Source organism: Nesoenas mayeri, assembly GCF_963082525.1.
Source record: "Nesoenas mayeri genome assembly, chromosome: 18".
In the NCBI taxonomy this organism is placed as follows: Eukaryota; Metazoa; Chordata; class Aves; order Columbiformes; family Columbidae; genus Nesoenas; species Nesoenas mayeri.
Genome location: NC_137566.1, coordinates 11,643,539 through 11,668,627, shown reverse-complemented (window position 1 = coordinate 11,668,627; position 25,089 = coordinate 11,643,539). Strand labels below are relative to the sequence as shown.

Below are 25,089 nucleotides of genomic sequence, written 5' to 3'. Positions count from 1 at the left end.
AAATGGTTCAGTGACTGCCTCCCCATCTTGAAGCCTGCTTGCTTTAATTGGTGGTTTGAATTTCTGTGCTGCATTGAACACTTACTGGCATTAACATGCTGTTTCTTCAGGTTTCAAGTTGTTTCTCTTTTTGCAGGTGAATTACAGAAAGTGACGCCCGGAGCATCTTGGCTGTATGAACTCTGGAGCTGTCAAGGGACTGAGAGGCTTATGAAGAGGTTCTGTCAGACAAAACAGGGCTTAGCAAAGACACCGAGGAGGAGGGAAAAGGAGAAAGGGAGGGAGAGAGAGCTGAAACACTGACAAACCATGGTAGGTACTGGTCATCTTTCCTAGGCTTGCATTGAAAACATTCTCTGCTGCCAGTGTGACAAATCCAGAGGAAGGGGGTTTTCTGACCTTGCAGTAAATTACAGATGGTGCTGCACGCTTTGAGCAAAACGAATGAGGTTTGATATATTGTCAGCCTCTTAAAACTGGAGAGTTGCCTTGTGAGCCTGCATTACATGAATTATTAAATATGAACGAAGGGGATGCTCATAAGGTTTTCTAATAAAACTGGCATTAGCAGGCTGCAGCAAACACGGGTGACCTTGAACTTGCAGATTGCGTAACCAAATGCTGATATTCCACTTCCACCTCTTCCTCACAAAAGCAAATGATGATGCATATTTGTGTGCATGTGTGTGAAAAGCTGATTGATTGTGGTTCTGTGTGTGTAGTCACATATACCTGGTGTATGTAGTTTAAATGAGGAGTCATTTCTAATCTAGCTGGTATTGGCTGCAAATCGGGAATGCCTGAGAGGTTGAATTTTTAAATCTGTGCAAGTGTGAAATGTTGTGATGGTAAGATTCTGAATATGTGGTCATGAAAAGCAAATAAACCTACCCAGTTCCTGAAAAATGTCTGGAGAACAGTTGAAGTGTATTTGTGTAATTTTAAGTTCTATAAGGTTATTCCTGAGATAATGGAAATGAGAATAAATGCCATAAATTTTAAATAGAGCGTTGTAACGTTTGCATAGCTGAGTGCTGCTGACAGGCTGTGTCTTTACATTTATATTAAAAGAAAAAATATCTAAGAGAAGACTTCTACATGTTACAGAGCACAAAGGGAGGAAGAACACTTGACAAAGCAGAGTTATCAATATATTGTATTTTAAATAGTGTCCTGTTTTGCTATTATTTTTGGCCTAAATAGTGATAAAGAACTGATCTTGTCAGTCCCTCTTCATTAGAAAACAAATGTCTACTAATTTAGGAGTTACTAATTTGTTCCTGTTGGACTGGTTTCCTAACTGATATTTCATGAGATAAGAGATGGTGGGATGAATCAACAAATCCAGCCTGTCGGTTTTCATGGCTGAGCTGCAGCCTCTTTCGGTGCCCATGTGGCGGAAAAGCCACAAGAGGGACCTCCGGGAAGCATTTTGCAACCTGCAAAAGTACATGGGATAAAACCAGACCCCGACTGATGAGTTTCTTTGACTACCTGAGTTGTCCATCTGGGTTGGAGCACCAGAGTTAGGAGAGAAATGGTGTCAGGGAGGATTCCATTCAGGCAGTGGCTTTGCTTTGATAATCCAATAACGTTGTTCTTTTTTCCCCCATTTCCCACTTTACAACAGAGATCTATCCGATCTTTTGCTAATGATGACCGCCACGTTATGGTGAAACATTCAACCATTTATCCATCTCCAGAGGAACTTGAAGCTGTCCAGAACATGGTATCAACAGTAGAATGTGCCCTTAAACATGTCTCTGACTGGATGGATGAAAAGAACAAGTCTACAAAATGTGAGGGTGATGTGGAAGCGAAGGAGGATGCTGCAGAAAGCAATGCCAAGTGAGTGAGTTGAGCCTCATCATCTGTTACTGTTCTGCTCAGAATGGGTTCCTTTCCTTCTCCATAAGTCATAGTGTCACTTGATTCTGTTGTGTTCTGATGTTCATGGGAGGAAGTGGATATATTTGGACTTCTTGAGATGGGAGCACGTAGGGTGAGTGCAGGGAAGAGATCTGCAGATAGTGAATTTGTGCTTTTTGAGCTCTGTGAAGCTTTGTAACTTGAGCTGGGCAACTTCTGCGTTCAGGTGAATTGCAAAGCAGTGCTTCAATTGTTTTTTTCACAGGAGCTACCTGCATAAAGGGAGCGTATGCTTTTCATTTTCTGGTCGCTGATACGTCACTTTAGGACAGTCATCAGTCCCGTCTATCTCCTCACTGTGATAGGATAAGACAAATATTCTGCACGTGTAAAAATACCATTGTAATTACTCCAAATTACTTCATTTCCAGGGATCAAGGTGGTCGGACATTGTGTGGTGTTATGAGAATTGGCTTGGTTGCAAAGGGCTTGCTGATAAAAGATGATATGGATCTGGAGCTGGTTCTCATGTGCAAAGAGAAACCCACAAAGACCTTGTTATGTACAGTTAAAGACAATCTCCCAGCTCAAATTCAGGTGAGTTAATTTAGGGCGGTCCTCTAACAGTGGCTGCGCGCACTGCAAAGTGTGCTTGGGTAAAGGCTGGAATTTGTTCCAGGAAAAAGACAAGTGGTATAGATTAAAGGGTATGTGACATGTTTAGTGTGGCGACATGAAGTAACTTCACAAAATTTAACATCTTATTCCTGTTGTTGCCTAACCTCTATCTGTGATGTCAGTTCTCCTGTGACGGCAGCTCACCTTTCTGTTTGGTAACTAACTCAGCTGATTTTTGCTCTGTGGTCCAACCACTAACGTGAGCTCAACTGCAGTCCCAGAAATCTTCCCTGCTCGAGCATGTGAGTCGGTCTGTGGTGTTGTCCCCTGTCCCCCTGCCTCACCCCGAAGTTCTACATTGCAGCTGCTTTGCTTCGCTTGGGCTGTTCCTGGGTAAAGATAAATGCCTCTGTACTTCTGAAGTGAGAACAAGTCACTTTAGGTGGTTGCTCATTTTAGCTCACGTTGATCATGAGCTCATAATTATTTTTATTTATGGTGATTTAATTCTGATGTTGGCATCCAGTAGGCAGCACTTACAGCTAATATTGGTCTCCTTAGAGCAGCAAGGGATAATACCTTTCTGGCAGAGTTCTGAGTCTGAATAATCAGTCCAGCTTCCAGACTGACACGCACTGTTGCTGAGAAACGGCACCCTCAAGTATTCCACTGCAAGTGCCTCTCTCCAGACTGCGGCCAAACCTGATCTGCTTTTCTCCTGATCCGCTTTCCTGCCTTGTGTTTATTTCCACATGTTTTGCCATTCTTGACAGCTGTTTGTTCTCACTGTTCATTTGTTCACTTAAAGGGCTTGTTTTAGTGAGATAATGTTGTGTCTGCACATGTGGCCCTACCTATAGCTGAAAATGCTAAGGAACTATTGAGTAGTGAAGAGTAAATTTTACTTGTTGGAAAGGACAGGGGTGCATTGGCTAAAGTTTACTTGTTTGTAGTGAGGTGTGAGATAAGAAGGGCTGAAAGTGATAAGAAAAGTTAGCATATACTTCAAAAAAAGAGTGACAGAACAGACATAATTACAAGATGTGGAGCCTGCAATAAATCCAAGGGACAAGTAGGTAAGATCCTCTGGGGAAGCACTGCAAGGGAAGGGATTGCAGAAGAGGTGAGATAGGAGGACTCTGTTTCATGAAACAAGCTGCAGCGATGGTGGGCGGGAAGGACGGCAAGAGGTTCTGCAGACACAGCCGAACCGGAGGGAGAGGGAAGGTGTGGGTGCATTGGTGCACAAAAAGACAGTTTGTAGTATTATCTACGAAAGAAATATAAGCAAGAAAAAAATTACGGAAAACAATTTAAGAAACACTGGATTTATTGGTGTGCTGTCTAGAGAGAAAGTGGCTGACAGTCAGGTCTTGCATCCAGTTTCAAGTGCTGTGTAGAAAGGGAATGAGAGCGGTGGATGGACAGACTGGAGAAAAACAGACAAGTGAGAATGAGCACCTAGAAAACAATTAAAATAATCTAGTTTGGAAAAAAGCAAGACCGAATGGAAGTGTATGCTTTAAGGCGTTAATGGTTATTTTTAAAGGGACGGTGGTGCAGTATCTCACATGGCTGCCAAAGGTAGGATGAGAATTTGAACTGTAGCAAAGGGCAAGCTCGTTGCAAAATAGGTCATATAGATGACGTATGTGGCTAAGAATCAGAATAGACTGTTTGGAGAGGTGGTGACATCTCTGTTGCTACGGCATCTGAAGAATAACTTGGGGTTGGTAAGAGATGGCCAAGGTATATTGGGTCATAATTCATGGCAGGTAGATGGGCCACGTGAGCCAGTGCAGCTCCTGCACTGGCATCCGTCCTCCCTTTGCAGCGATGGTTACGGCTGCGCCGGTCGTTGTGCATACGAAGGCTGTCACGTTTAGATGCAGCATTACTGGAGAGGTGTGTAATAAAAAAACCTGCTGGTGGTATTTCACTCAGTAGCAGCTATGAAGTAGCAGCTTCTGTCTTTAGTAAAAAAAAAAAGTGATAACGTAGTGGGATTACTTAGTATTCTCATTAAATTTGCTGCAGACCTTTCTTCTTAAGCATGTTACTGGGGTTTTCCTGTTTGTTTTTAATGAGGGAGGCAAGGCCTTAATTGTTGTTGCAATGTCCTGTAGGCTTCTCATTAGTTAAAAGGCATATGCACATAGATTCTGCAGTTTTTCAGTTGATTGGAAGGTTCTTGAAATCTTTATTGGTGACTTTCAGAAACTTACAGAAGAGAAGTATCTCGTGGAGGAGCATGTAAATGAGGCAGCTATTATTATTCGTAACACAAAGGAGCCCAAGCTAACTTTGAAGGTGATCCTTACATCCCCTCTCATTCGAGATGAAGCAGAGAAGAAGGAAGGAGGTACACAGAGCGTTTTAACTTGTTTTTAAGACTGTTCTATCTAAATGCCCTGACTGTGCAGCACAGGGTTAATTGGGAAGTAGGTTTTTAATTGTGCATCCTGTACTAACTAGACTGGCTATTGCCAAATTTTGTGCCTTAAAAAGACGACAGTCACTTGGTTTTCCTGTAAATACGCAGTTTTCATTTGCAAGGAGTATTGCTATAGTGTTAACTTTGACATACAATTAGATCTTAGTTCTTTCTTTCAGACTTGCTGATTAATTCTTGAGCACCCCAGCGCTGCACAGTCTTGTTATCAAATTAAGTCAGTCAAGTGGGATTGGTTTGTAGTATCTTGAAAAACTCATAAAATTGTTTCTCGTAAAAAAAAGACACAAAACTCTCCTGCAAAGCTCGCAAGTATGTTGTCCTGGCCCTCAATTTTGATTAAGTGATGATACATATGTGTATGTTTCTAGCTTTAAGAATTTCCTAACTGGGATACAACTGAAGTTACAGTGCCTACAATACAGCACTTCTGAATTGAACATTGTACCTCATGTCCTTAGAGCAAAATAGATATAGAAAACTGTAACTTAGTTTCTTTCTGTTCCTTCTCCCTAACTGCGCAGTGTCCATATAGTTACATGCCCCCTGTTAAAGGAGTGTTGACTGGTAGTACCAATGAGGTTGGATATGAACCAAGAGAAATAGAGAAGAGCAAATGTAGCCATACTTTATTTTTAAAATCTTGACAGTAATTTCTGCTTCTGCTCCCCAAACCTGTCCCTAGAAACTTTGCCACTGGATGGTGTCAGACCTTTGACCAACTGGCCACTCTCTGTCATGACAACGAGGCAGCCGGGCCCGAGTGGGCGAGGGAACTCCCTGCCGCTCTCCTCCCATTTCTAGACTCGCCACAAGCCCTTTGCTTCCTCCCTTCCCCGAAATCCCGACCCATGGGAAATGTTGGTCAGCTTCTCGCTGGTTTGCTGGGGGCGATGGCTGGACGGATCCCTTCTCAAATGACCTGGAACCCTTTGGCAGCACTTAGATGCAGAAAAATCTTACAACACAGAGGAATGGCAAAGATTCCCTTATTGCAATGTCTGTTTATTCTCAAATTAGTAACCATGCTCTTTTGCAAGACCGCTAAAAATAAATTGTGTATTACTGTAGTTGTTCTTCAGCTCCCCATAAGATGCTGAGATCAGCCCTGTAGTTGTTGCAGCTGATACAGTTTTGTGACAAAGAGCACAAAGTGCAGAACAAATGTGAAGGATTTGTCAGAGTCTCACAAGGGGATACAGTTCTGCACAAAGGCTTCCGTCCAAGTATTTTCTTGCAAAAAGTCATCCCATTGTGGCAGTAAACTGTAGAGACTCCTGAATTAATCTTAAACTGAATGCAGATTGGAATTTTTATGCTTTCCTATATTTAAAACGTACGTGTTCTGTTTTGTTTCAAGTACCTTAAAATATTTTTCAAAGTTCTTTAACTGATTTTTTCAAACTTAAAATGGTTTTACTACCCCTCTTAGAGTGGTGTTACACTGTCACTGCTGTTCCCAAGTTCTTTGACACTGATTCATCAACAAGTGAACAGAAACACTTATCATATTCCTTTTCAAAGGTGTGTGAAACAATATGCAGGTGTCACTAAGTCAATTGAAAGGGGAGGGGATACTTTTTTCTCATAATATTTCCAACCATATTTAGGTCACTTTCACTCAGATTCAGACCAAAAAAAGTTTCATATCTAATACCAAGGAAACATACTCTGAGAAACCGTCCAGTGAAAATACAGTGATCTCCGAGAAAGTCCTGCTATATTTTTTTAGTACCCCTGACTAATGCAAACAAATGTAAATACACTCTCTGTGCAGTTTTAAAAACTGTTTTGCGTTATTCCATACAAGCTTTTGAATGAAGGAGCTTAAACTGCTCGTCGACTTGCCTTTTATCTCCCATATAAGATGGGCCGTTGGGTTCCAGGTGCCGCTGCGGGAGCGGAGCCCACGGGCAGCTGACCAAGATTTCGCGCTGGGTGGGATGGGCACTAATCTCTCCTCTAACCAAGGCGGCGAGGCCAGGGGCCTCGGGGTCCCCGTTGTTCTGTAGGAATGCTGTGTGTGCCTTCATGCCCTGACGTCAGAATGCATCGAAAAACATTCCTGGATTTCTCTTCAGTCCCCACCTCTTTGGAAAAGTGTTCATGTTTAAGATGTGGTGTTTGTCCTATTTGTTTTTGCTGCTTGTTAGCAAAAATAAATAGTGGACCAGTGTGTGTGTGCATTTTGGTGTTTCTCACAAATGGCTATCCATAAAGCTCTGCTTTCTCCTGTCGAGAAGTCAAGCATCTAAAATTGCTGCATTTTGCAACTGTTTAAAATTTAAACTTCTTAAGAAACTGAATTTTTAGTCATAGCATCAAATATAAATTGGGCTTTCCAGACCAGAACCTCATAGCTTGCCAATCAGCTGTTGTTACTGAGTGTACAGTAACAACAAGCTTGTTTAGTGATAACCAAGTTCATTTACCAGAGCGGGGCTGAGATGAGCCTTGCTCTGGAGCAGCTCCTGCACAGCCAGGCTGCGAGTGCTGCTGCTGCTGCGCCCGCGCGGCCGGACACGCGCCCGAGGGCCACAGCCAGAGCTCCAGCGAGAGGAGCTGCAGCCGCTGTGCCGAGAGAATAAACACAGCACGTGGGGAGAGAATTGCCGAAGGATTGGTTCTGTGTTGCACACAGTGAGCTAATGTCAGGGCTTTATTAGTAACTCTTTATGAAACTCCTTGTTCAAAGCACAAGGGAAAAAAGGAAAGCTTTGCAATCACATTGAAAACTTTTGATTTGGTCTCACTTTCCTGACTGGCAGAGCATGAAGAAACATGCCATTTTCCCGGGGTGTCGGAAGGGAGCCTGCTGCAAGCCGCTCGCCCTCTCCACTGCCTGTTCTCTTCATCTTTCTGTTTAATAGAATCTTGCACCCAAAAGCTGGCTGACTGCAACATCTGCGAAAGGTGCTCAGGCCACTAGGACCGAATTTGCACCTGGCAAAATTCTCCAAGATGTTTGTAATTTACATCTTTGGAAATAGCCTTAATCCGCTAGGAAAAAGTAAGATTCTAACTTGTTGAAAACACAAATTATGAGAATAGAAAAGCCTTTTCATTCACCTGAATGACAGGTGCTGCATATTCTATTCATGTTGTGGAGCTGAAAGGAAAAATGACTTTGTCAATGGCTGCACCCCACTTTAGCAAGGCCTTGCACAATGCTAACTAAAAGTCCCTCGGCATTTCAAGTCCCAGTTCACTGCAATAAACTAGAGATTTTGCAATCAGTCACCTTTGCCATTTCTAATGTTTTAAAATAAGATTCTGATCATTCATTGACTAGTTGTTTTATACAATACACGAGCTTTAAGCAGATGTTTATATTGTCCACATTAAAGTTTTCTTACAGAACTATACAGATGTACATTTAGTAACTGTGTGCTGCAAAACATTACTCCTGAAAATAATGAAATCGCAAAGGAAATTTAGAAGCAAGTTTTGTGTTCCAGAGTGACCTTTTCTGCTCATAGAAATCCAACTTTGCAGCTTGTATTTGGAAAACAGGCAAGAGGAGTGATTAATCCCAATATTGTAATATTGTCAATGAGGGCAATAAGAAACAATGCAAATATCTGCTGTGAAGTTCACTGGGGTTAGAAAATAAGCTTATAGCACTGAAGTCACCCGCTGGCAGCAGGTGCCACCCGCAACTGCGAGCTGTCAGACAAGATACCTGCTTCTCTGCAGGTTTACACTGCAGGCTGGATTGGGGCTTTGGCTTTGGGCTCTTTTATCCATCATAACATAATGTGCTTTTACCAGAGTGACCTTCCCGCTGAATGGCACAGGAGGTGAAGTGACTTTAAAGATGCAATTGCACCTGCAACCAATGCAATCCAAAGAAACCTATGAAAAGTACTTTGAGGTGTTACTAATAAACTGTACTACAAACCGATGGTACTTTTTTCTCCTAACTTGTCCTCTTATTTTAAATGTCTTGCTGGATTTTGCTTATCTAGCATAGTCTTCAGTTTGGAATGGATATTTCATCCAGACCCGCACAGACCTCTCAAGACCTGGAGAACTGATTGCTATGAATAATGAAAAGACTGTACTTCCCAGTTATTTATTTTGAAATAAAGAGTAATTGTGCATGCAAAGGAGAGTGTATTCAGGGTTTTAGTTGAGCCAATTTGTTCTTTGCATGTCAGCCAAAAACTAAAATATTTTTAACCTGATTTCACAGATATGCAAAATCTGTCACTTGTGCAGAGTTTCCAGAGAATCTGGATGCTCATCACTCCTTATGATAGAAATAAAATCAGGAAAGAAAGGACTGATGCATAATGTCCCTCAGTGCAGACCCGGATGTGACTGCTAAAAGCAGTTTGTTGCACACTGGATAAAAAAAGAGAAAGGGGGAAATAAACCAGTGTAAACCTCCTCCGAAGATATCGGTGTCTTGTCTCTCAAATCCTTTGAATTTCCTCTGATTTTGGTTGCTGTTGGGAAGAGATTTTTACAGGAGGGGGCAACTCTCTAATGAATTAATAATCTGGACACTACCAAACTTCTTTAGATGAAAGATTAATCAAACTGTAAATTTTCATACTAGAATTTAATTGTATATTTATTTCATTGAATTATATTGGCTAGTACTGTTCATGCACTAATGCTTCAAATATATTCAGTGTTCTTTGGAATTCTCAGCAATTGCATGGGCATAACTTCACTTTCTGCCTATTACAGATTATTTTCTTTATACCACCCAAAATATGTCAGTGTCACGAAAAGCAGCTCGTCTCTCTGAAATTCCCTGCCACTTTTGTGGAATAAAAGTCACAAAGAAGGGAAAGAAGAGGAAAAAAGAAGCCCAATACAGCCCAACAAAAATAAGTGCTATATAGCTATTTTCTGCCCTGAAATGTGTTCTGCATTTTTAATAAGATCCCAGATTGTCTGTAGCAGTGGCCATCTTTATTGTTACTATTATTTTACAAGGAGTGAATGCCTTTGCTTCTGTTGCACATGTGCACATCTACTACTTTTAATGGCTTGTTTAAATTAAATAACACAGTGCACTTAAATTCTGGGAGTCTTATTATCTCATTGAGATGCTGCCGCTCTTTTTGTATTGTGACAGAAACCCCTTGGTCAAATTGTATCTGTCTCTTTTTATCCCATTTTTACCAGTAGATAATGTTGCGATGAAAGATCCTCCGGACTTATTGGACAGGCAGAAATGCCTGGAGGCCTTGGCGTCTCTGCGGCACGCCAAATGGTTTCAGGTTGGCTCTTTGTTCTTACCTTGTTGTTATTGTAGCCTTACGAGGTTTAATTTGAGACAGTTTTAATTTTAATGCCTCTTTAATTTCTGACTAGTCCCTAGTAGAGCAAAGGTCTAGAACTCGGAATGCAGTGCTGTACTGTACCAGGGCAGACGTGGCAGGGAGACAGCCAACTGGTCTAGAGTTGTCATGAGGCTACAAAAGCAAACTTGACATTTTGCTTCCTTTTTCTTATGTCTCTCTGAATTGAAGTATTTAATATAACTGCATTTATTTTGCATGAAGCTGATGAAGTATTAAGTAATATTTAAAAAAAAAAAAAATCTATCCCAGAACTCTGTGCATTTAAAAAGAAAAGCAAAATTGAAAGCCAGGTTTTTGCAGGTGTATTGGAATCATTTTGTTTGTTTTAGGCCAGGGCAAATGGACTAAAATCATGTGTAATTGTCCTTCGTATTCTGCGGGATTTGTGCAACAGAGTCCCCACATGGGCACCCCTGAAAGGCTGGGTAAGTACGGCAAGAGTTGAAAGCCACAAGGTCAGGTCTGGGATCTCCTGCGAACTGTAGCGGTGTCTGGATTGGAGCACACAGTGCGTTGTGTGGAACTCCTCTTTAACCCCCACTGCCTTTTGCTCACCTCTGTTACCCGAGCAGAAAGTGCGTACAGGGAGGAAAGAGAATGCGAGTACTTGTTCGGTCTGTAGGAGGTACAGATACCATGGAATGAGGCACAATGTTGTGGGACCTTGGACATCCTTGTGGATTTGCATAGAATCCCACATGTTGTTTCCAAGTGTAGCTTTTCCAAACCATCCTGCTGCCATGGCAGTGCTGCTCCTGCCAGAGGTGCCATTTCACCCTAGCGGCTTTGGAGAGGGCCAGACACCGCAGAACCCGAGAGGAACAGCCTGGAGCTGACGGGAGGCAGTGTTTGCTCTCATGTGGAGCTGAGCACCCTGGGAGAGGTGGAGAACATCTGTCTGAGTTGGCTTTAGAAGGGTTCTCCTTTTAGATCTCCTGGGCAGTTAATGGAGAGCAGTTGGTTTCCTCAAAAGGGAACAAATTCACGTGCCATGAATTGCCCTGGGATGGATGCCTCTGTCAGAGCCGTAGTGGATTCCAACTGAAGCAAGCTGATGGGAGTGTTCTTCCCCTCTACCCCTCTGTATTTGACTGCAGTTACACTTACCCTTGTGTCCATACTAATTGCAATTTAATGTCTTCTAGCCACTCGAGCTTCTATGTGAAAAATCTATAGGTACTTGCAACAGACCTTTGGGCGCTGGGGAAGCATTGCGACGAGTGATGGAGTGTTTGGCATCTGGAATTCTCCTTCCTGGTAAGGGGCCAAATTAACCTCAGGGACACAAAAGACTGATCAGACAGCCTTAACGTTTTGCTGCTGCTGCTGAATGATGAGATGCAAAAATGCCTGCCTTGAACTCGTAACCTGCACTGGAGCAAAATGAATGGTTTCTTGTTTAGAATTTTTAAAAAAGGAAGTTGCAGAGTTAGAACTGTTTGAATGAGTACTTCCAATGCAGTAGAAGTTAATGGGGAATGCATCTACTTATCTATCTGAAATTTTTGTTTTATTAAAGCTACTGCTTTTCGTTGACACTCTTGTACATGTGCAGTGTTAATCCTGGTAAGTTCTGTGGCCTTGGGGTTAGCTTGCCTTGTCCGGTGTTCAAATCCTGTACCGCCGAAGACTGAGACGGGCTGGTGCAGTATCCGTCAGTCCCCATTTTCACATTGCTTCTTGTTTACTCTGAACAATCTGCTTTGCCTTTTTCCCTCCTAGGAGGCCCTGGTCTGCACGACCCCTGTGAGCGGGAGCCAACAGATGCTTTGTCCTATATGACAGTTCAGCAAAAAGAAGCCATTACGCACAGTGCACAGGTAGAAAACGTGTACTTCCGATGAGCCGGGTGCTCTACCAGCAACGAGTGCTCTGGTGTAACTCAGGTTTCTACTGTCACCTTCTAGCACGCCCTCAGATTATCAGCCTTTGGCCAGATCTATAAGATCTTGGAAATGGATCCCCTCCCATCAAATAAATCATTTCAGAAATATTCCTGGTCAGTAACTGACAAAGAAGGTAGGTGGTTTTTGCTCCAAAAATCACTAATTGGGCAATAAATTAGGGGCTAGTTTAGAATGGGTGAAATTCCTAAACTATACACTGTGAATGCAAGGTAAAGGCTTTTCTTTGTGTTAAATGTGGGGTTTTGTAAAAAGATTTCATTGTTAGCAGAAAATGTGGCAGTTCTGTTCTCTTAGCAGCAGCACCAGAGGGGCAGCAGCCGGGGAGAGGACAGCCGATGGTTTCTTTAGGCACAAGGCAGTGGGGTCTGAAGAGTAAAAGTAGTGTTTATAATTCTTATGCTGGGGAAGGAGAGACTTTAAACTGGTCAAAAAGCAAATGATGAGTGTCCATGATAAGAATTACTTAAGAGTTCTTCCTAGAAAACAATATATAATGAAAATAAACTTCCATAGGTTTTTCTGTAAAAACAATACTATTACAGTCCTTTACTTGGACTAAATATAAAAAACAACACTGCGGAATTACACTACTTATATCACGCGTTACGTTGGAAACAGGTATCGGGCATGGCATGGTACAGTGAGTAATAAACCAATATTGGCTTATGTGTAACGATAAGAAAGCTTTGACTGATGGTCGAGTTCTTCTCATTATAAACATGCAAGGAACAGTATGGGAAGGAACAGACTCCTGCTGTGGAATTTTGTTTTTCTAATAGCATATCCATATTACAAGGAAATTTATACCCTAGGTACAGGTTCATCTGCTCTTAAGAGACCATTTGAAGATAGTGTTGGGGATGATAAAGATCCAAATAAAAAGATGAAGCGTAATCTGAGGAAAAGTAAGTGCGACACCTCTCCCCTCTGTTCTCAAAGATCTGTTGTGTGGTTTAAAAGCTTCTCTGTGTTGCTGTGGAATAGCATGTGAAAAAGTCTTTGGCACGAAAACTGTCATCTCTATTACCCCACATTCAGAATGTCCAACACCCTTCTTATTGTTAATTTTCCCTGACGTGTTGTACTAACCAAATGATTTCATTTTTAAATGGGACTCCCCATCAAGCTACAGCAAAATTTAGTTGCCCAAGCCGCTGAGGTATTTTATTGATAATGTCCCTGTAGGTTGGGTTTTTCACTGCAGTGACTTTGCTGCATGAAGATTTGCGTTTTTGCGTTCTTGCCCCTCTTGAGCTGGTTGTTGGTCTCTCAAGACCTCTCACAAGAAAAAGAAAATGCTTAATCTACAAAACATCGATGTTGCGTATCTGCACAGCCTGCGAGTCTCCCAGCACTGCTGGCAGCCAGGCGGTTCTGGGGGCTATTTGCATTGTGCTACTTCGCTGCCAGTTCTGGATCTGGTTCCTCTCTACCTATAAAATTTGTTACTCCTTTTATAGCAGCCAGGAAGAATATAGCTAGCTGCAAAAGAATCGTGTTAACGATATGAAAAAATGGGTAATTATAGTTGTAACCCAAAGTAGAATGAAATGGCTTATTAAAGACGTACCAGTGTTAGGGCTATACTCAACCTCCGAGAGGCTGAGGCGTTGTTTTGCTCCTTTATACAGACAGAAGGCACTGAAATGCAAATTGTTTGGTTTTCTGGTCATCTTGTTTTGTTAATTTTCCTTTTTTTTCTCTTTTTTTTCCTCTCTCCTTCCCCCACCCCTCTTTTCTACTGTCTAATACTAGTACTAGATAGTAAAGCAATAGATCTCATGAATGCTCTGATGAGGCTCAACCAAATCAGGCCAGGGCTTCAGTATAAGCTGCTGTCACAGTCTGGTCCGGTCCACGCCCCAGTCTTCACAATGTCTGTAGATGTTGACGGTACGACATATGAAGCATCAGGACCTTCTAAGAAAACAGCCAAGCTCCATGTGGCAGTGAAGGTAAGATGGCCTGAAGTGACCTGTTAACCCCAGATCTTGGAACAGTGTGTGAATTATGGTTACAACTAGTGATACACAACCTCAGAATTTAAAAAACGTGTACTCTGAACACAGCTGGGCACGGCTCAAAGAGCATCCCTGGTTGTATACCAGCAGAGGAGAGAGACAATGTGCAAATGTGGAGGAACAATGTCCCAGGGCTCTGCAGGTCAGCTCCTGTGACAATGGATTGAATGTGGTGCTTATGTTCTGGGCTCAGGGGTTCAGTTTTGTTCTGTTCTACTCCTTCCTCCTTTTGGTTTAAAAACCAGCATATTGGTGGCTCCCCTGTTCTCCTTTTCATTCGCTGTGTCCATCTCTGGGTTGTGAGCTCCTGGAAACATGGAATTGTTTCCTGTCTTTGGTGTCTGAAGAGCGCCTTTGTGCACTGGGGGAAACAGCGTATGGAACTGATTGCTCTCCAGTCAGTGTTGCAGTAGGGGACTGGCATCATTCCGGTACTAGTTAACCTGCGCCTGCTTCTTGTAGGTGCTCTACATGACCGAGCTCAGGTCTGTAACACAGTGATAGACTGGAATGCCCAACATGAGCATCCGTGTTGTATTGCATGAGGCCAGTTCAGACTGCTAAAGCAGAACAAGCCTGCTGAGTTTCTGGGAAGAAATGGAAGTTTCCTGCAGAAAATTTATATGGAAGAGAACCTCTTTTAATAGAACTGCACTTCTGATAGAAACAAGCCCATCTGTCATTCTGTGCTTCATTTTGTTTTGAACAAGAATTTCCTTTTTAGAAGCTTCATCTGGCAACTTTCTGCTTTCCTTTGATTTCAGTTTTGAAAATCCCATTGTCCCGTGTGCTTTCAAGTTCAAAGTGTACAGAAGTATCTAAGGGAATGTGTTATTCCTCCAGGAAAAGTAGCTCTCTGCATGTGTGTCCTTCCAGACCTTCTGCCTCATTCTTTTATTTTGCCTCCCTCCCTGCAGTCTTTTAAAAAAGTCATAGAAAACTTGTCCTGAAAAGCTGTGACTCCTCTGCCCTTGAACTTCTCTGCATCAGCCAGATCCGTGCTGCTGTGGACCCGGCGCTGTTTTCTCTAATTTTACACATACACAAATTTTGGGCTACGCTTCAAAACATCCCTGATTCAAGCCAAGAGGAAATAGATGGTGTGGTAGAGACTGCCTTCCCGTGCCTGCCCCTGTTCTTTTTCCTAGCAGGTCTGGGTCCTGCTTTCCCAGACCTACAAGATGGAATAATGTGCCCATTTCAGTTTTTATATCTGACCTTTTTAAAGTTTAGAAAATGAAAATGCAGCCACATGTCCTACGATTGTGTGGGAGCTGAGCCCGGGGTTACTTCCGAGCTTCTCAATTTGGTGTTGGAACATAGTGATTTTTGAAAACTTTGTTCTTGGGGAGTTTCAGGTTCTTTCCAGACTCTTTTGTCTCTGTGTGAAGAATGGTGCTCATGAGTCATTGCGATCTTTGAGACCAGATTTTCTTTTCGTGTTAATTTCAGTTTTGGAAGCCTGGAACAATTTTCCCCATTGCTATTTTGTTTTTCTCCATTTTAACACAGGCAGAAACATATTTCTAAGCAATCTGCCTTTATTAGGTCTATAGCATTGTTCTGTGTTATGATCAGCTTTGTATGTGTTTCTGTACCGCTGCCTATTTTACAGTTCATTTCATGTGGTTTTGTTGTAGGTTTTACAGGCCATGGGGTATCCAACTGGTTTTGATGCAGATGTGGAGTGTGTGAGTTCTGATGAAAAATCAGATACCGAAGGTAAAAATGAAACGACGTCTTCAATCTCAAGCAATAATACTGGAAATTCCACAGCTGACACCTCTGCTACCCTAGAGGTGAGTATTGCATTAAAAAGTACAAGTGATGGAGAGATGTGGGGTTTGCATTTGTATTTGGTGGGGGCTCGAGGGGGGCTGAAGTTTGGGGGGGTTGGTTTGGTTGGTTTGTTTTGGCTTTTTCTCCCAGAAGAGGATGGCATTTATAACAAGGGTGGTGGATGAGGAATGAAGAGATAGTTTCCAGTTTCAGATCTGCCATAGACTTTGTGTCCCTGTGGACAAATAACTGATCCTGGTGCCTCCCTTCCTGAGGTTTCAGGTGGAGCAGCCATCTCGTCCTCATAAGACCATCAACTCTTTGAGATGAGTGTTGTCTCTTCTAGTCAGCTTATGTACGTCATTGTGACTGGGACAGCTTTTTAAAATAACCAAGATACTCCCAAGGTGCATGACTCCGGTTTTCCATGTTTGCACTTTTGACACACTTTACTTTCCAAGGGCAGGTCCTGGTACCAGGACTCCAGATCTTTATCCAAAATAAGATATTGCTTTTGAAAACTTTGGTTTGATCCCTTCATGATCTTTTTCTTCACTAGTGAGAAGTCATCAGTAGCTGTAGCTGAATGCACTCTGATGCAGGCTGATTTGCTGGTCTGCTGAGATCTCAGCTTTACCTTCCTCGCATCCCAAACAGTTACAGATATTTCTGCTGAAACATGTGACCTGGGATGTGAGACTCCTTCAGTCAGCTCAGGAGTGCCAGGACGTAATTAGATCGAGCAGATGTGTGCAAGGTTGGGAAGGCTAATCTCTCCTTTCAGTGATAAAGCTTTCGATTTCAAGGAACTTGACACCATGGCTTCAGCTTTGGATACCCTCAGGGCTTAAATTCCACGTGCAGTTGGTGTAGTGTTCAGTGCTGTGCAGATGCTGTGCCAGGCCACCAGGACAGCAGCTCTCACCAACAGAAATAAAGAGGGTGTGACTTCTTTTACAGTACTGTTTGTCCTGCTGCTGTATTTTAGAGAAGTGACTTCCCATCTGGTGTTCTAGCACAGCATGTTGTACTGAAGCCAAGGCAGCATTACCTTTGCTGCAGGTCTGTTCTGGGAAGCCTTGCCGATGCGCGTGGTGGGAGGAACAAGCTATTGCAGAGGCCTGACACGCTGATCATGCTGCTGTCTCTCAGTGGCTGCCCATGTGGCACTGTATGCCACAGTGCTGTAGATGTTTGTCTGCATTTTGAAGAGAAGGCGGCTCTAAAGCAACACTGTAAATGTCTCTCTAGGTAAGAACTCAGGGTCCTATACTCACAGCAAGCGGCAAAAACCCAGTGATGGAGCTCAATGAAAAACGAAGAGGTCTGAAGTATGAGCTCATCTCTGAGACAGGTGGAAGCCATGACAAGCGCTTTGTGATGGAGGTGAGTGCAACAGGGTTATGGAGTCATTGGTAGGTGGTTTTATTAACAGTGCTTCTGTCTTTGGAGTTGCTTGCTGCTACGGTCCAGAATTTTTGTTTTGCTTTTTGCAATGCACATATCTGGTAGTGATGGCTTCAGGTTTTTGTGTCTCTCATTGCTGTTGTGATGATTACACCAGGGAAAGGAATGTCTTTGATGCTTTAGGAAGATACAGTAAGAATTAGAACTAGATTCTGACAGCCCCAAACTACATCATGTCCTGACATGAGGAGGAGGAGGGAAGTAGAAGATCCACAGCTTGACAGAAGTATCTGATTTGCAGACATATTTGGTAACCTCATGTCAGTGACCTGATTCGAATCTCCTTTTGCCAGCTTGCCAGGGATATTTAGAATAACAGTAGCTGTAGGTAAACTTATTCGATTTCTCTCCTTCATATACTTGTGCAATCTCTCAAGTAGCCCTGGGCTCTAAAGTCGTGTACATATAGTGTTGGCAGTGATGTTGGTGTATAGGCCTGATAAAGAGAGCCTCAAATGATCCTAAAACCCCTGTTCTGTAGTGATATCATTTATGTGTTGAGAAGCTCATGCATATTGGCTAAATTTAGTATCAAATAGATATACTGGTCCTTGTTGAATTGCACCTGTACATTCCAGATTTCTGATATCTGCAATATAATGGTTCACAGGATCACTTAAGTATACTTCATCACCTTCATCATCTAGAAGCAATAGCAATTTGTCACATAAAACACTGAGGGCTTTTTTTGACACATCAGTTCTTTATGGCTGGCACGTCAGTGAGCAGTGGTGCAGCACGGCGTTCTTAAGGATAAATACTCATAAACTCATGTCTCAATTTTCAGGTAGAAGTAGATGGGCAGAAGTTCAGAGGTGCAGGCCCAAATAAGAAAGTAGCAAAAGCAAGTGCTGCATTAGCAGCACTTGAAAAACTGTTTTCTGGGCCTAACGCAGCAAACAACAAGAAAAAGAAGATTCTTCCTCAGGTAAGACTTGTTACTTGCTTTTTAGACTGCTCTGCTATCACAGCTCTGGGTTGGTTTATGATACAGGAACTTCTGCAGGAAACCACTGATTTCAGTCCAGTTTTATGCACACATGTAAGGTTTCTATTTTTATTCTTCTACAACAGCTGTAGTATAACAATATAATCTGATAGTTGGGACCATTTTGTGGGAAATATAGTAGAAAAGGAAGCACAAAGAGAGGTGCTGAGGAGGTGCAGTGCGGTCAGTGGTGGATGCAGTGATGATGTGAAGTCCCGTGTTTCAGCCCAGAGCTGCAGCATGCTCGTCATGTACAGCCAGGCAAAGGCCTTCACTCTAGATTCTGGAGTAAGCTGAGATTTTTGCACTTTTTTGCACCCTTTGAGATGAGCCGTTTTGTTTGGCGAGGGAGACCTGTATAATCAAAAGCTTGGTCTTGTCCATTAGGTTTAACAGCCACAATGATCTTTCAAATCTATTAAGTTTGAACAGATCAGAAACTAATCAACAGTGGTTTTCCTCCAGAGGATTACAGTCTGAACTAAGCCCTGAGGATTACAATTTGTGTCTCTTGTGCAAATACGTTAGAATTAGATTTTCTTGTAATTTCACGCTGGAGCAGAATGTATCATAAAATACATTTGCAAAAGAAAATGGTCATTTTTTTCTTTTTTCTGTAACTAATAATCCTGTTCTCTAGGACAGTACTTTTCCATTCTGTGTTCTGCCTTTAACAAGACTGGCACATCAAGCATGTTTGAAGAGATTTTAAAAGACGATGATTTAATGCAGATGGCCTTGTATTTCCAGCTCTGCTCTCACTTTCTGAATTGCTGTTTTTTATTACTCTGGGCAGACTAAAGGTGTTGTCAATACAGCTGTTTCTGCAGCAGTCCAGGCTGTTCGAGGCAGAGGACGAGGTGCTTTAACACGAGGGGCATTTGTTGGGGCAGCCGCTGCAACTGGGTACATAACACCAGGTAAGGCATGACACTAATAGTTTAATTTTTGACTGTTGGGGTGTTCTTTTCCATGTATGTCAGTCACTTCTGCAAGAGCCTGAAGTGTTCCCCTGGCTTTTCAAAGCGCGTTGTTCTTTGTGACTCTGTAGCGTGTCTGAGTCTTGCAGGTGAAGTGAAGGGAATCTAGGCATTGCTTTTACTTGGGAATAAGAATCACAGATCTGTAAGAATGGGATGCTGGAGATTCCTTAGTCAAAGCAAATCCAGTAGCTGCCACAAATAAAACTTACATTCCTCATGCCCAAGTGTTTGGGTGACAGCCTGAGCTGTGATCATGCCCCTCAGCAGTTGACACGTGCTAATAGCAAAGCCCTCTTGTTTGGTAGAGTTGCTTCCTGGCACAGTCGACAGCGTGTTGTCTTCATTGTTCCTGTATGTTGATGTAATTATAAATATTAAAAACCAGTAATTCATTTTTAATGGCTGTTAACATTGTGTTTGGAACTGTCTTGCTGCCCATGGAGTCATTTATGAGACACTTTAACTTGCCAGGGGCATGCTTCTTGCCAGCATGGAATTACTCCAGAAATAGGTTTAATTTCCTAGTCACTGTAATTGTTAAGCTTTTATTTGCCTTGGCCTTCACAGATCATTTCTCTTCATCCCCTATTCTTCTCAGAAATCTCTTGCTTTTTGTGATGGACACAAATGATCCCACCAGAAAAACAAACTGTAAAGCCTTCACGAACCAGTAAGATGTAGTAACCAAGACTGGTGTTACCACTGGTGCTTTTTGTCTCACTCCAGAGTTACGCTTAGTTCTTTGGAAAAAAATATACTGTTCCCTGTTTGCCTTGAGGTGTTCAGATGTACTTTGTGAAACTTTCTTTTGTCTGTTAGAAATGGCAGAGAAAGCAGAATTCACAGGAGCTTTACTGATGATGATGTGGTGTCTGCCATAGGTATCTAGCATTCTCTACCTTATAATGGAATTGAGGAAAATTACCATTCTTTGCATTAGACTGTATCTGTATTTTAGGAAGAACATAAGCAAAGATGGGATGTCTGGATCATGCCCACTCCATGCTCGGACAATACAGATTTAAGGGTTTCAGTTGAAAGAAAACACCACTGAAATGAAATGTGCGGTTTAACACTCTGATCCTGAAGCTTAATAAAGTCATTGGGCAGCTTGTTCTTCAAGTGACCACATAGAAGAATTTTAGTGTTTTCAGCAAAATTTATACATACGAGTACGAGCTGTTTTTTTCTGTGGTCCTGCCTCCTGTACCAGAAAGGGTCCCTCCCTGTGTGCCGCTGTGCAAACGCCGTCTGCAGATACTGTAGGAAATGAAACCCATCCCTTATCTGTTTATATTGCAGGCTATGGAGCACCATATGGGTACAGTACAGCTGCACCAGCTTACGGTATGTATAGCCCAATAATTAACAAATTAGAAATTATATCGAAACTGTTGTGGCAGTCGAAATGTGGCAGTCCAAGCAGAAATTCAGAGATTAAAGCTCTTACACCATGACAACAACAACACTTTTATGCCATAACCTTGTGGTTCTTTTTTGGTTGGAGTAGCTTTTTTGCCTATGCTTTGCCTGATCTGTGGAAGGACTGCTTGTTCTAATTGCCTGTTCCCTTTCCTACTGAAACTGAATTGAAGTAGTTTTCCTACTATTTACAGCCAATCTGTGCTCCATTCAAAGACTACCGAAGGGCCTATTTCAGCCTCTCTGACCAATATTTATCTAAATGGCGTTACAGTAACGTTGAAATGTTTGTCCCCAAGCGTAAGTGGCTTGTGGACAAAGCTCCTTAATGCTGTCAACTCTCTGAAATCTCCAGTACAGTATGTGCATATACACCTCCTCTGCAGGCTAAAACACTGCTGCTTGGGACAAGCAGAATGGGGTTTGTGTAGCGGATACCGTTAGCACGCAGATTGCAAGGAAGGGAGGACACGGTAATTCACCACAAGGCTTTTGACTAAGAAACGTAGTGATATTAGGCTGGCAAAGCACTACTTTCATGAAGATTGTAAATAAACTCAGAGAGCTCTGATGGAAGGGTTTTCTTAACTTGGCTTCTCCCTACCCGGCAGCTTCTTTTTTTTTATGCTAGACTAACAATGCATACCTCTAACCGGCCCTTTTGGTTACTTTGAATGAGGTTTATGTGGCAATGGGAGCAAAGCAGTTTGGAGTCAGTGATATGTCCGGGCACACAGAGCGTGTCCCCCAGAGCCAGTCCCGCTGGGTCAAACCCTGCTGCTCACATTACAAGCTGAGTATGGTTCTAGGCCTGCGGTTTTTCATACAGGAAACTAAGCCTGCAATTTGCTATTAATTTTCTAACTTTTGTAGCATTCATACTACTTGTTACTCTCAAATTTATATAGCTTGGGCAATACCAACTCCCCTGATAACATTATAAAAGTTTAAAATATTTAGAAACATTGATTTCATTACTTTCTTTTACAAGTACAAGCTAGAAACAGTGGAAGTTCACTTTTCTTGGCTAAGATCAGCTTGGCCTATTTTATACTCCTGCAAGGGAAAGGAGAAGGAGAACATGCCCAAGGACGGCACTTAGACTGTGGGATTCTCCCTTCAAAACTGAAGCAAACCTCTCTGGTTTAGAACTCCTGGCCTGCTGACTGGCCGTGTGCTTTAACACACAGCAGCTGACAGCCGTGTGTTCTCTTCTGTTGCAGTACACAAGGAACAGCTATACATTTTCTCAAGGAAAATTGAAAGGAAATTTAGTTGAGGGCTTACTTCATGATATAGATTTATTTTTTGGCTCTTTCCAAGCTGTAGCCACTGACTGTAACTAAGATGAGTGGTACCTGCACACATGTATTTTTACAAGCAGGGACCCACAGTGACGTATGAGGAATCCTTTCCCTGCTAAAGGAAAGAGTACAATTGTTACCAACTTTGCTGTCAGCTTTTCTTGCTTTTTTCATTCATTCATTCCTTCTGCTTTGTGGTTGTTTTGGTTTTGGTTTTTTTTCTCATGATTCCTGTTCTGGGAGCTGTATTTTAATCACTTAGCTGTGTATATGTGACATATCACTGACTTCAAAGCATTGTGGAAGTGAATGCCCCCATTTTTCACATAAAGAGTTTCTGGTTTTAATGTCTTACGATTGTGATGCGAAGTACTGGGATAATGCTTTTTGGCTGTAAGGTAAACATGTCTCTTTGCCTTTGTAAGCTGTTGCATGTTGGGAAACTTCACTTTGATCATCTGGTGCTCTGGAATACCTGCTGTTGCTGCTTTGTGATTTCTAAATGGATACATAGGTTAAATACTAGAATTTAAATAGGCAAGATCAAAAAAACCTTTTAATTGTGCAGAAGTTTGCGAGGCCACAAGAACTCTGTAATAATCATGAAATCAGGCAGATATTAATCTTTCCAGATTTGCCACTTCAATACAGGAGAGGAGATGCAGAATAATGAAACAGATGCAGAACTTAGTGTAGGTGCTTGATTTTTGGCTGACCTACCTGGATGCGTATCAAAAGTGCTCAACAGTTTCCCTGTGAGCTCCTTTATGCACAGCAGTGCCTGTCTAGAGTGTCTGCAACTGTAATTGGCTATGAAATTAACTCAGAGCATAGAACGAGATAGCAGAGATGAATTACCATAGAAATGATGAAATAGAGCTTCAAGTCCAAGCACACACACTGCTTTTGAGAGTTCTGCTTACTTTAATTTTACCAAACACCAAAACCAAAATAAAAGCAAACATTAAGCTCATCGTCTGTTGGAAATAGTGCCAAGTGTTGAAGTTTTATTGTTTATGGGTCTCTGCACCCTAAAATCACATTGATTGACTGATCTGGAAAAGGTTAATGAGAACAATACTGTAAGCTCTTGTCTGACTTTTTTGGATCACTAAACTTATTTGGAGTCCTCTCCCTTTCTTCTCTCTGTAGGTTTACCCAAGAGAATGGTTCTGTTACCAGTTATGAAATTCCCAACATATCCTGTTCCCCACTACTCATTCTTTTAGCAAATGGCAGAAGCTAATTCCTATTGATTGAACAACACAGTACAGTACAGAATGTTAGAAGAAAAAAGCCTTTTTATCCTGTTTTCTTTGAACACATACTTGAGCAAAGTCATTTGTAAAGAAACATCTTTTTCCTACTTTTTGATTTTAACAAAATGCAAATTTAGTTCTCTAAAACTTGAAAAAAAAAATGTTCTGTGAAATGTTACCTCATTTTCAAATAACTTATACCAGCCTTCTGTTATAGGGAAGAACTAGAAGCTTAAATCTTACGTTTTAAATGAAGTATCCGATTATGTAAAATTAAATTTGTGAAGGATGTATAGAATATAAAACACTGATCACAAATAAACTGTTTTGTTGTAACACAAGAGTACTGCCTGTTTCCTCATGCAGTCACACAGACTCAGTAAATGACCTGTACTTGCTGTAGGGTTATTAAATGCAGGGCACAGTTACTTAAAAAAATAAAAATTAGAAAAAAAAACCCCACACAATAGAAACTTCACAGTTAACATTTAACTTTGTAAATATTATGGTGTGTAATAAACTTAGTAAAATATGGGTTAAAATATTGTTTTATCTTATTTTTTATAGTTAAACATCAGTACCTGAGTTTCCACGTAGTCTTTGAGATCAGCATTACTGTAACTGTGAGTTTAGACACAGTCTTAATTATCCAGGAAGGCTTTTCACTCGTACACGAAATACTGAAAAACAAACAAAACCAACGGAGTTAATCTTAGGCCGTCTCTCTGTATTAGGTTGCATTCTGTGAAATAAGTATTGAACAGAGGAAGCTCCCACAGACGGACTCTTGTTATGTAATTCCAGGGATGCACAGCTAAGTCTGTATTGCCCAGAGAAAGGACAACAGTAATGTTACAATCAGGTTCTTTAGAGCTCAAAAAACTGACTTGTTTTCCTTTCTTTTCTGTTTTTACAAAAAGAAAAAAAAAAAAAGGAAGAAAAAAAAATTTACCAAATTGCACTTGTTCTTGTGGCCTTCTTCACTTTCCGATTGTCTGCCCACCCTTGATTTTCCATCCACCATTGCTACAGAAAGCAGTTTAGTTGTCAATCTTATATTAAAACAAAGGCTTCTTCTTTCCCCCTTACATTTATAAGAATCTAAAGCAGCAACAAGGTCCCCATGGAAACTTGCTATTTAATTGTCCCAGTTCTTGTTGAGTGCTGCTGTGAAAAGTGACACACTTCAGCCATAGGCCAGTACTTCTTGAAGGGTTGGTGCTCAAAGCGAGGGAATCCTCTTTGCGCCGAGGAGTGTGTGCACCTGTCTGCAATTCCAGGACAGGCCCCAGCTCCACCACTTCTGCATTAAAAGCGGCTGTGGGCTCTAACGCGGGTGCCAAGTAGTCTTTATTAAGGTATCACCCCACAAAATAAGCAGCGTTGTTGGTTGCACTTCTCTACTCAGACCTCACCCATTGCTTTTCAGTAGGTTTAGTTCGAGCTCTTTCAAAGATTTGCCTTGATGCACTCTGTTCTCCACCATGCTCCGCTGCTGAGGCGCGGGAGCTTTGTATATCAAGAGAGTGTAAGAACAGTGCTTAAAGCAACGTAAAGTTCCTCCTCCCCTACACCCCCCGTTATAGGCAAAGAAACATTAGAAAAGCTTAATAAGCCATGGCTTATGTAACAAGCTGCTTTTTTTGGAATTAACTGCAGCTGTTAAGCTAAGTATTTGTGCTGAGGATCGTGTTTACAT

The 25,089-nt window shown here is 41.8% G+C and overlaps 1 protein-coding gene across 5 annotated transcripts; it reads left to right on the top strand.

Annotated features, from left to right (window-relative positions):
- Positions 1-253: 253 nt before the first annotated feature.
- STRBP (spermatid perinuclear RNA binding protein) lies at positions 254-23,640 on the top strand (the record flags this gene model as incomplete). 5 transcript variants are annotated; one of them, XR_013923020.1, is made up of 17 exons in its annotated part: positions 254-312; positions 1,631-1,848; positions 2,301-2,466; positions 4,705-4,849; positions 10,082-10,176; positions 10,590-10,685; positions 11,406-11,517; positions 11,983-12,080; positions 12,168-12,279; positions 12,980-13,072; positions 13,923-14,122; positions 15,829-15,987; positions 17,219-17,353; positions 18,222-18,362; positions 19,256-19,342; positions 20,708-20,752; positions 23,284-23,345. XR_013923020.1 is itself a non-coding variant. In XM_080355943.1 (17 exons), exons 1-17 carry the CDS (start codon positions 310-312, stop codon positions 23,358-23,360), a joined length of 2,016 nt encoding a protein of 671 aa, XP_080212069.1. In that variant the 5' UTR covers positions 254-309. The 5 variants fall into 5 exon arrangements, 3 of the variants coding, with proteins under 3 accessions (XP_080212069.1, XP_080212068.1, XP_080212067.1); XR_013923021.1 differs by having other exon boundaries at positions 19,241-19,342; XM_080355943.1 differs by having other exon boundaries at positions 10,085-10,176; positions 19,219-19,342; positions 23,284-23,640.
- Between the last annotated feature and the right edge of the window lie 1,449 nt (positions 23,641-25,089).